General features: G+C 37.6%; 1 protein-coding gene and 1 long non-coding RNA gene across 3 annotated transcripts in view; one reads left to right on the top strand and one right to left on the bottom strand.

The window, feature by feature from the left end:
- Nucleotides 1-12,501, top strand: part of LOC144304357 (uncharacterized) — a 28,044-nt gene that overhangs the window by 3,101 nt on the left and 12,442 nt on the right. The gene's annotated exons all lie outside the window — the stretch shown is intronic.
- The window catches only part of GRID2 (glutamate ionotropic receptor delta type subunit 2), a 1,464,312-nt gene continuing 1,452,081 nt past the window's right edge, over nt 271-12,501 (bottom strand). The window contains exons 16-17 of one of the 2 annotated variants that reach the window (XM_077882885.1): nt 10,993-11,050; nt 4,692-4,823 (exon numbers count right to left, since the gene is read on the bottom strand). In XM_077882885.1, coding sequence (XP_077739011.1) covers nt 11,030-11,050 — 21 coding nt within the window. In that variant the 3' untranslated portion in view covers nt 4,692-4,823; nt 10,993-11,029. Of the gene's footprint in view, nt 4,824-10,992; nt 11,051-12,501 lie in introns of both variants that reach the window. The other variant, XM_077882884.1, reaches the window with a different exon arrangement.

The following is a 12,501-nucleotide window of genomic DNA, read 5'->3' as shown; positions in this document are numbered from 1 at the left end:
GTTTGGGATTATATTTATACTACAGCTGCTCTAATAGAAAGTATTACGTTTTCCTGATATTATTTATACCTATTCAGTTTAAAATAATTTTATTAAGTAAAGAAGTGTTGCTTATTTGGCTAGGTCATTCTAAAATATTGCAGGCAATTATCAGTGTCTGTTTCATATACTAACAGGTATTCTGTTAACTGTGAAAGTTCTTAATAAACTCTGGACTTTATAAAGACTGTGAAAAGACTCAATAGAGAAGAATTGAACTCACACAAAAGATAAGAACCATTTGCAATTTACTAGGCAGTCAGGTTAGGCATAACTGTATACATGGCATTTTGGAAAAAGAACACACAACTACACTCCTCTGTTAGCAACTTCCAGTCTCTCCTATTAGGGAGCTTGTGGATCAGGTTCTCCCAGTACTGTTCAAATTATCTTCTTTATTCTTAACCAAAGGGCTGTAATCCACTGATGTCCTTTACTTGCACACTTATTCATGATTCACCAGGTTCAGTAAGAACATCCACCTCAACAAAATCAGTTCCTTGTTGCCAATAGTAGAGAGTTCTTCGTCTGTTTGAAAGTGTGCTGGGTTCAGTCTTTAATTACAGAAATGTCCCTGCTCTCTCCACTGTTGTGTCTACTGGCCTGGTTCCATGTACTGCTGGAACGTCTAATGTGAGTTCTCTGAAAAACCTGGCACTACTGTGGGCCATGGGGAGTGGCTGGTCTCTGCATCCAGCTACCTCTTTCTGCAAAATGCTGCCTGCATTATTCTTTTCTATCCTGTCTGTCTGTCTGTCTTTCACTGGGCAGTCTCTGTGTCTTGACGTGACAGTGGGAGAGTTGATCGCCTGTGACTTTTGAAAGAGAGGTACAATTTGCAGACTAAGGTTAAGCTATGTGTCACTGTCAGACATCCCTCTGCCTACCCCTGCCTAGTGTTTCATTGTAATTGTTTCTGGCTCACTTACGTGTAATCTTTGTTAGAATGTTCTTTCTGTCCTGTAGGGCTTTGGCCATGCAAGGGCAGGCAAACTATCAATGAAAGTAATTCTTTTTTAATCACCAATTTTTAATCACCAAAGAAGGAACTGGAATTCCACCAGGGAAATTATTTATTGAGTGTTATTGTTTATTTTTTATTGATAAAATAATTCATCAAAGATTTATGACAAAACTAAAAATCTCTGAAAAAGAAAAATTCTATCAACCAAGATGGCAAAAAGCATGCCTGTGGGTAAGGAAAGTTTTCTATTTGGGGCTGGCTCTGTAAGTGACATCAGTGATACTGAGGATTTTACTTCTGCAAAACTAGGCTCTAATATTGGGACTCACAGGAAAAGCTGCTGTGAGACAGACAACGTGTGGCAGAGGTGACTCCTTCTCTTGCCCGGCTGTACCCGTCCTGATACTAACTCCAACATCTTAATCTGCTTCCCAGTTTGGATCTGTCTATTCTTCTTTCTCAACTACCATGACCTGGAGATCATCTTATTTCATATGCTTGGTCTGTCATTTCAGCAACAGCTTTTCTTCTTGGCTTGGGCCTCTCTTTGCTGGGTCCTTTGGCTCAGTGCCTCTGACCTTGGGTGGCTGGTGCTCTGAGTCTCTCTGGCTCCCTTCCCACAACAAGTAGTGATTGTAAACTAAAAGACACTGTTTTAATGTAAAAAAATTACAAGTATTGAAAATGAAAATTGAATAGTAGAACCTTAAGAAAAGATTTGGGAATTTCTCAGCTCATCAGGTTTGTAGATTAGATCACTATTCTGACATAATGGCAAAGAGGAAATTGTGAATTATTTTTCATTACATTTAAAAATATTTTAAAATTGATATAAACATTGAAAAGTGATACAAACATTGAATTGACATTTTTCCTATAAATCTCTTTCCTTGCTCCAGGAAACTGAAGAATGGATTATAGTTGAAATTTTATATTTTAGGCTGAAGATCTTACTCCAGAGCTTGTGGGATGCCAATCCTGTCTGATCTTTTGTAACGTAATCATCATTCTCTTCACTCAGGAGATCTATTACAGAAACTTCATGCTAATCCTGGAGGCACATGCTAATATGTTCTTGGTTTTGAAGAAGGTGGTGTATTCGAAGTAGAAGGCAAAAATCAATTTTTTTTTTCTTAAAGGATTTCTGGGTATCAATGGCTCCATAAGTGCTCTATTTAAACTTCTATCCAGGACTGAAATACAGTCAGTGTTCCAACCTGGGATAGACTTTCAATGAGATGGAGCTCAAATTTGATCAGCCAGTCCAGAATCGATTTTGACTCAGCAGAAATAGGAGGTCAGGTTAGGGTTTGTCTATGGGGGTAGCATAGGAAACATGTGTGGGATTCCTCATTGGGCTGTGTGTGTGTGTGTGTGTGTGTGTGTGTAAGAGGAACATATAAGACTTGCAAGCCCCTGAGTACATCTCAGCACATGTCTGTTGGACAGACAGGGAACAGACAAGTCAAAATCAGAAACACAAGAGCCAGTTTGGCTTGAGGGAAAGACTGTGCTTAAAGAAGAAATGTGTCACCAAATCTTTGCTTTAAATGAATGCTTAGGAGTTTCTCTTGCCAGCCCAACTGGAATAGTCAGGTGGTAAGGATGGCTTGTATTTTGTTTGAGTCAGTGTCTCCTTTCACCAAGTCTTCTTGCTCTATCTTGGGAGGCATGTTCCCCACTGGAGTGGCTGGTGATTCCTTTGGCAGCTAGAGCCCAGGTGATTCCCTGAATTATTGTTGTCTGGTTAGTTCTCTGGGGCCAATAATAGGTTCTTTACAATGGGTTCTGGGGAAAGCCTTCCCTTAAGAGGGCTGACCAGTATCTGGGTCCAGTCAAGTGTTAATGGTGGAATGTCTGTATGGCGATAGGGCCCTGGCTTTGGTCCTGTGGCTTCTATACTTGTCATCTTGTGAGGCATCAGAATTCCCATACTGAAACCAGATATCCAGGAGGGCATGTACTTTATCTTCTTGTATCATTCACTTGCATGGGGGGCTGGTGTGATAGTACATCCTTCTGGTAGGTTATACTATTGTATTTGGTAGGGAGAAGAAAGAACCCATGAGAAATGGGGTGATCAAAAATAAAAAAGTTTACAAAGTGCTTTCACAAACATTTTCACTTGATTCTCACAACAACCCTGTGAGGTAGGTACAGTATATAATGTTTTTATTTTTATTTTGCAAAGAAAGACACCAAAGACCAAAGGGTTTAAGTGATTTGCCCACAGTCATAATAGTGCCAGGACCCAAGCTTGAAGCCACATTTTCTAACTTTACAGCCTGATTCCACCTATGAGCAGCTACAATCTGACGGCTACCAGTTTGATGACATGAGAAGGCGCTTAGTAAGTGAGCATCTAACTTGTTCAAAAGTCAGGTGATTTAGAAATAATACATTAGTAACCAGAATCCATAGGATCACCACTTGCAGGGGGTCCCCAGGGGACTGTTGCTTGTTGGCTTGAATCTTGTGGGTTGCTTTGGCATATTAGAAGATCATCTGTGAATCAGCCTGGGCAACTAGGAGCTCCTTGGGTGGTCAAAGAACAGAGATGAGGGAATTCTCATGGCCATCATTACAATGCTCTAGCACTCACCATGCTGTTTAATTGTCTGACATCCCCATTGGAATGTAAACTCATTAGGGGCAAGCACTATGACTCATTCATCATTGTAGTCTCAGAATTTAATACAGTACTGGGCACATGATAGGTCCTCAATAAAAACTGGTTGAATTTGAGAGGGTTTGAGATGTTTTATGGGGTGCTTCCACATTTTACTTGTAAGAGATTGATTGGCATGGAAGAGGTATTATAGATGAATATGGGGCCAGGTATAGAGAATACTCAGTTATTTTGGTGGTGGGTAGTATACATGGCACTGCTATTCCAGAGTGTGATCTCATAATCCAAGTGATCTTTATCTACAATGACAAATTTGCTAGATGTGGACTCAAACAGGAGGCTCTGCATTAGCCAGGGATCCATGCAGAATGCAGATATTTGATGGCCATTGGGGGTGAGGCAATGTCCCTTAGCATAGAGAAAAGTGGATCATTTGGACAAATGTGAAGATAATGTTGTTTTAGTAATATGGACAGAGCTCTGTGACATAATTCTCCAAAGATGATTCATCACAATCACCAGTATTTCAATAGGGTTGGAAAAGGCCTGTGTCTTTTTCTGCTTTGATTCTGCCAAGACATATTCTCCTTGGTCCTCCATGTCTTCCTGAACACTTGGCCATCAGAAGTCCCAAGACCCACAGTTGAGACTGTGGTGTATCTTAAATAGGTAGAAGCTGGAGGACAAAGCTGCTATAGTACAGACTTGGACCTCAGTGTGAATGCTCCCGACCAGGACACATAGACAAGAAGTCCACTGCATAGAAGCATCCCTCCAAGGCTAATGGGCTGGCTTGGGCAAGACCCATAACCTTTGGTTGAAATGGCAGTCCTGTTGTTGCTCTTCTCTAAGTGGGTTACAACAAAGATTGTTTGGGTGTCACAACCTGGTGAGTTCAACTTCCTTGGAATGAATAAGAATTTTTAATTTAGGATATAGTACATTAGCTCACCAGTTTTGGGTATTCAGGATCTATCAGGTCCTGAAATCAGTAGGTGGGAAAGAGATCAGCAGCTGTGGTGCTGGTAGAGGTTACGGATCATCCAGAGGACCTCCCAGTTGTGATGATTGGTGCAGGCTATGACTGGATGCTTGGCTTCTCCAAGTATTGGCGCCAAGTTTCAAACATGGCCTTAATGGCCAAACATTCCTTCTTTCAGATGTTGTAGTTTCATTCTGCAGGGATGAAGCCTGTGGGAAAACAAAGCATAAGGTCACATCAAGGTTGATTTCAGGCAAGGTTTGGCTTTCCATGGTTCTACCACTACTTACAAGGCATTGGCTCCACTTTAAAGGTCCATTGTAAACAAAGTGGAGCATGATTACAGCCATTGCAAACCTCCCATGTTGGGCTTCGTAGGTTTTCTGGACTCCCGGCAGCCATCAGAAAGCAGGGTATACTGACTGCTGGTTCATTAGAACCTGTTTAAGGGAGGGCCTTGGAGTTCAGCCAGGTCTGGATTAGGATGCATTGGTAGGTTACACTGGACTGGATAAGGCCTAGGATATCTTCACCAGAGGACAAAGTGAGTATCACCCTCACACAGAGTCAAAGTTGGTGTGGATCTACAATTACATGTAATGTCCTGCAACCTGTTTCCTTAGGTCTTGACTTAGTTACTAGTTTCTGACCACACATAAGCTTTTACAACTAATAGCAATGGTGATATAAAACCTATTAAAGTTGTGATCACTAATTGGATTTGATATTGCTCAATACATTCGAACCTACGTATTTAAATATGTGCTCTTTTTTTTTTAAACTGAAGTTTAGTTGACACACAATGTTATATTAAAGTGTACAACATAGTGATTCAACATGATTCTACATCATGCAATGCTCACCACAAGCATAGCTACCATCTGTCACCATACAATGCTATTACAATACCATTGACTACATTTCCCTATGTTGTACCTTTCATTTTCATGACTTATCCATTCTATAGTGGGAGGCCTGTACCTCCCACTCCCCTTCACCCATTTTTCCCATCCCTCCACACTCCCTCCCCTCTGGCAACCATCAGTTTCTTCTCTGTATTTACCAGTCTGGTCCTGTTTTTTTGTTTGTTTGTTCATTTGTCTTGTTTTCAGGCTCCACTAATGAGCGAAAGCATATAGTATTTGTCTTTCTCTGTCTGACTTATTTCACTTAGTATAATACCCTCTAGGCCCAACCATGTTGTTGCAAATGGCAAGGTATTTTTTTCCCATGGCTAATATAGTATATATATCTATATGTCTATATCACACCTTCTATATTCATTCAACTATTGATGATTGAATATGTGCTCTTAAGTACGGGACTTCCCTTTTTCTTGAAACCTAAGGTGTAGACCTCATAATTTAGCCATTAAATAAGAGAATCATAAAAATTTAGATCAATAGCAGTAGCCTTGAACCTAGGCATAGATCATGATTTTTAACTTAGAACTGCTTCTGAAGGCATTAGTGTGATCCTTGCCTCTTTGTTAGGAGAACTTGTGCCCAGGTTTTATATCTATCAAAATCTTTGCTAACATTCTAGAATTTAGAGAAACCTAAGTGTCTCTAATAGTGTTAGGGGATTTATGGCAGTGGCCAGTTAATTACATTAGAAAAACCCAGTTATTTCAGTTATGCAAATGGTTTGAGCTAAAGATAGAAATCTGTTCCATAGGCTTTACACAACATTCAAATTCCTCAGACTGAACCCTGTGAACACAAATTCCAGGAAGTGGGTTTGATCACTAAGTGGATTTGGGAAATACTGCTTACTATTTACCATTCTTGAAGCCTTAAATTATACAAGTTATAAAGCCCTGGGAAGCCTTGCAGTAAACAAACTAATTTAACTATTTTAACTCAGTATTTCCCCAACATTTCAACATGAGTTGAGTTTTTGAGCATCGTGGAGAACTAGTGCTACGTAGCACAAAGTTTAGGAAACCGTGGACTAGAAAAACACATGAAAAAACCAGTCACTTAAAAAAATACACATTTTTCCCCATGAAAAGTAAATAATTAATCAATTACTAGTTATTTATTATTCTAGTTGTCTTAGAATTAAATTAGGTTCTTTGGAAAATAAGAAGTACACTTGTATATGACATGAATTCGTGCCCTTAATAGCCTGGGATCTTAGGGAAATGTCTATTATATACAAAACAGTATCCAAGACCTGAAGATTCCATATAACCAACCACTAAATTAAATAATACAGACTTATAGTAGCTCCAGAGGAAAAGCTCAAGTACTGGAATAAAGAAGGAAGAAATCGTGAGAAGGTAGAACTGATTTTGTGGGGATGGCTAGAATTCTGATAAGTTCAAGGTTTTTTTTTTTTTTTTTTCTTCAAGATTTCATTTGTTTATTCATGAGAGACACAGAGAGAGGGGCAGAGTCACAGGCAGAGGGAGAAGCAGGCTCCATGCAGGGAGCCCATACGGGACTGCATCCCAGGTCTCCAGGATCCTGCCCTGGGCTGAAGGCAACTGCCCAAGGGTATTTTTAATTAAGGGCAAAAGTACACAAACTTTTCAGTCTCTATGACCCCTAGAAGCGAGAAATAGAGTGGCAAATAATACTGTGTTACATTGAGAAAAATTATACAGCAGAAAATTGTCTAGAGCAAACTGATTTTTCCATCAGGGAATAACGAATAGATTGAGCAGAATCTGAAATGTGTAGGCTCTTGAAGGCAGAGGAATAGGAAAAAGGAAACAGGAAAGATTTTTAACAGCAGTAGACAGAACTGCTGAAAGCATTACTTATAAAAACTCAAACTGGCAGTGACATATATGTTGGAATGAAATAAAAATGAACTAGAGGATCAGTTGAAATTATTATAGACTAAAGCAGTCTAGTTATGAGGAGATAAGAGTCTAGAACCAAGCACTAAGAATGTAAGGGAAAAAGGCACAGATGCCAAGTGAATGAGTCTCTGGAGTTGGCCGGTGTGAACAATCAAGAAACATTAGTCAAAGATTATTTTGTAATAATAAAGATTTATTGAATCACTGTTATAGGTTGCATCAAACACCTTGGTTTAATTTCTAATTCAATCTCATTTAATCTCCACAACAATTGTATCAAATGAGAACAATTATCATCTCTATTGTTCTGATAGGGAAATAGTTCAGAGAAGTCTAGAGATTTGTTCAAAGTCACACTCTAATAAGTAGCAGCCCCACCTCAGAGCCTATGCTCCTAGCCCCGGCCACCTCTGGAGGCGGGAGGAGTGCTCTTTACACAGATAGAAATATGAATAGAAGACAAGAGACTGGTTTGGGGTATTTGAATTTTGAGATGATCATGAAATATATCAATGGAACAACTAACATATCTCTAAGTGCTTGGAGCTTGATTTAATAAATGATCAGTTTTTCAAATGGTCTGTTCATGTATTGCTTAAAATACAGTCCCATCAGTCACGTAGAAGAGGATTTCCCTCTGAGAGGACAGAGTACTGTAGGAAGCCAGTAAATACCCTCTGAGGGCATTACCCAAGGCAAGTTGCTGCCTGCTAAGAGCACCATGACATCCAGGGTCGAGACTGACTGACCTTCCAGCTTGTAAAGCCTGCAGTTTAGAGTGAATTATTTGACCTGCAGAATTCAGAGGGCCACGTAAAAGCTGTGATGTGCTTTTCTTTTTATCTTTGACCAACTCAGTGATGCTCTACGGTTTGTTCAGCCTGGAAACTTCACACACTACCCCTGGCATTTGGCTGCGATGTGGGGAATGTAATGTTCTATGTTGTTTTTGTTTTTAATCTTTAGGAAAATCTTCTGTCTGCGTTCACATTGTTTCTTTTACACTTTGTGGTGGTTTACAGGCTCATCACAAACAAAACAAGTGACCACATAAAATCATATGGTGAATTTGTGTGACAGGTTTGAAAAGGGGCTGATTTTGAAGGCAGAAAAAAACTGGGACCAGGACTATCGACATTCAGAATTATAAGTTTTTTTTTCTTTATTACTTCTGTTTCTCTCTCTTGCTCTTTTTCTGAATGGACTTTTTGGATAATTCACCATAGAAATGAAACTGAGATCACATAATTTTAATTTTTTTATTACTGATGTATTAGAGCTGAGCATGATTGCCTCAACTCTTACTGTTTAAAATTTTAAATTATTTTATTTGCTGAAGAAACTGAAAGAAAGCTGCAACTGAGAAGGAGTCTGTAAATGAGTTTGAAAGATCACTTGAGTTAAAGCCATATACTTCTGCTGTGCATGGGCACAGGGATTTTACCTTTTCTTTCCAGACTGCTGACTGACTAATGCTCTTTGTTCAAGTGAGGCCATCAGAGCACTTCTTGGCACAGTCCACCAAGAAAACTTCACATACTCACCTAAATGCACGTATGTCCTTGTGCAAAAATCTTTTAAATTTTTTTTTAGTTTTTGTATTGAATACCAATTAACAAAAGCAACACGTGAGAATTATATTATAATGACAATCCATCAGTAGTCTATAGAGACATAATAATAATGCAAACACAGTGAAGTAGAAATAAGAAAGACTCAGGTGAGCAACAAATTAAAATAAGTCTGATGCTATTGGTAGATCCACACTACAATTCAACTGATCTGTATTAGAAAATTAATACCAGCACATTAGATGATAGCTTCCTATGCATCAAAACCAATCTTGAATCTACTATTTATAATGGTCATTCTTGATAACAAAAACTTGTGTTGAAGTTTTAAGTGTGCCTCTTATGTAATGTTTTAAAATCTTACTAGTAAGAAAAGTCTTTTTGATAGTATTTTCTCTCTCTCTCTCTCTCTCCCCCCCTCTTTTTTTTTTTTTTTTTTTGCAAGTTCATCCCTTCCCCTTCACTGCTAATTTACTTACCTCCACGCCACCAAAATTTAGAGGCCATTTTCCATTACACAACTGCAGTGTAGGCAAACCTGACATTACACTTTCTAGCTATAGAAAATTTGTGCAGACATTCAGGAACATGATCATCTGAAGGGATTTATCAATTTATCAAACAACACAGAATCAGAATTTTGGGGCATTACTTTCAAAGATAAAATTAGCATAGACTTCTTATTTTTCAGCTTTTTGGACCATTTACATTTTAATTTTTTTAAAAATTTATCATACAGAATGTATCTGGTGGCAGAGATTTTGACCATCAGCTATAACTCTGAAAATTAAACGTCTAAAAAGATACTGCAGGTAGAAATGCAAAATGTCACATGCTTTATGATACCGAGCACAGAAAGTACAATGCAAATACTGCAGCAAAGATGTTAAAGCAATGCACAATTAGAAGATTTTGATATAAATACTATTGATTTGTTAAATGCAAAATCATGCTAAATGTATTTACTTAGGACTTTGGTGATACGTGTTTTTAAACATTGTCTTTTCAGTTTTTGTGAGGTAACAGTGATACCTTATGAAATCTGTTCCTTTTTATGTACCACACACACACATACACACAAACACACACTCACTCCTTCACACATAGAGTCAAAGTCAATGGCAGTGGGTGGTTTATGTCAGGGCTGGTTTTGACGCCCCCCTCCCAGAACAAGATAAATGTAAGTGGCGAAGAGCTCCTGGGGTTGGTTGAACTCATTTTGTATTCAACACTCTGCCTGGCCCCTTTCTCATCTCTTTCTCCCTCTCTTTGTATGTTCAAGCCTACTTGAGTTTCTTTTTTCTTTTGTAGAACTTGGTTCTTTTGATGTGTTTCAGGGCACGCCCTGTGGCAAAGAGAACTTCCCAGGAATCGGAAACATAAGCACACAGGTCTGAAGCAGCTACTGTGCAACAGCCAGAAAGATTCCAGCCCAGAAGCTGGATTTTCTCTCTCTGAAACAGCTTCAGAACACATGAGAAGGGGGGCAAATGTGCAATATTTTCCACATGTATTATTCTAAAGGGATGTATAATATAAAATTTAATAGTGAGGTAAGCGTTTGGTGAGAATTTTAACCTGGATGGAGCTGATGATAGTAATTTAACCTGAGATACGTTTCTATGCATTTATATATTTGTTAGTTTAATCAAATTTCCCCTATAATTTATAAATTAGTTTGTTTCCATTTCACTGATGTGATGGCATCAACAAAGCTGAGATTTTCAATGACACATGGTCCTATTTGTTAAAAAATGAGGTGAGAAAGTGCAGTGCTTTAACTTTCTATTTACTTATTCCTGAGGTTGAAAGAAATGCTGCTGTAAGTATTGTCAAACTATTGTTAGAAGGCATGATCTATATTATTAATAGAAAGTCTAGATAGAAGGAGGAGTTAATTATTTTACATCCCATATCAGTATTTCTATGTTCATAAACTAAAAATATTTAATAAAATGGTGTTATGTCTAATTTAAAATATCTCTGTTTACTCACATATTATACTTTATGTGGCAAATCTTTCAGGACTATGTCACTGAATTAGAACTTGGAACTGAAAATAAAAAAAAAACAACAAACAGAAAATAAGGAAAAACAATCCAGTTTAAGTTTACAACATATACAAACTTACCGCTTTAAGGTGTTCAGATAATAGTTAAATTCAATTTTTACCCAAGTCTCTAAGAGAAATCTTTTATTTTTAAAACCAAACAATTGGGAAAGCATGGTAACTAAAAATTTAGTAATTATCTGGTTTGTTTGATTGGTTTAGAGAACCAATCTATATTAATTAAGTGTATAGTTTACTTTTGCGTAAGTGAGTTCACTCTCATGTTGCTAGGCCTACTGAAAAATAATATGCTACCAGCTGAAGAATCTAGAGAAAAAAAGGAAATTTGATAAGCAAGTAGTTGATTATTTTCAATTAAATTAAATTCAGTTTAGTAAATGTATTGAGCAGTATTTATGTGTTTGTGCTAATGACATTACCTATTCACCCTAGGAAAATAATTAGTGGTATCATTGAATCCATTCAGCATTTCCCAACATATTTTATGCTCAGATAACAAGTCAACCAGCTAATTGCCCCTATTCTTTTTACTTTGGCCTCTATATCTACAGCTTAAAAGAAAGACAGAAAATGATTTGTCTTTCTGTCTTTCTTATATTAACTGAATTGATATAATTGAATTGATATATCAATTCAATTGATATAATTCAATGATTTAAATATTGGTCAAATACATGTTTTAAACAATAATATGAGAGGATTGTTTCAACAAATTGGGAATAGCCATAAAATAACTTTTATAACTACTGTGTCTCTTGAATTCCTTCCACATGTACCTCAGTTACTATTTATGAATATTTATGCAAATATATATACGTAACATTAGAAAAATTTCTTTGAAAATAGAAAAGGCTGGGGATTCACAATACTCATTTAAATGTTATCCATAGTTCAATGAGTTTGTTTTACTTAAACAAAAAACATATCTTGAATACAACTACACATAGAAGAGTACAAAAGAAGTATTTTTATCTTTCTGATGCAATGTAAACTAATCTATTTCTGTCTAATGTTATGTAGCATTTCTAGATACTGAATGCTTCCAAATTATTTGATCCTAAATTTGATAAGATATATAGGTGCCTATCACACGTTGCAACGCTCCCCAGCTTTAGGCAGTGGCTGCATGCAAAGGGTCACATAATAATCTCATCCTGTTTATAAACGTCCATGAAAGCCACAGTTCTGAAGGAGCAATGCACACAGGACCTCCCAGTTTACACAGGATCATTGCTGTGTGTCACACTGCCCTGCACCAGTTGTCATATTACCTAGTTTAATGGTGCCAGAAATCTTGTCTTGCTATGGTTAGTTGTTTTCTATCTCTTCCTTCCTTTCTGTAGAGGTGTTTTCTTTGACCCACAAAGGGACATCGGAGTTTGGCGTGCCAAGTATCAAAGTAACACATACTCTTCATAATCCAAACCCAGGCA

Source organism: Canis aureus, chromosome 33, assembly GCF_053574225.1.
Source record: "Canis aureus isolate CA01 chromosome 33, VMU_Caureus_v.1.0, whole genome shotgun sequence".
Lineage (NCBI taxonomy): Eukaryota > Metazoa > Chordata > Mammalia > Carnivora > Canidae > Canis > Canis aureus.
Note: the sequence above shows the minus strand (reverse complement) of the source record. Positions and strands in the feature narration are given on the sequence as shown.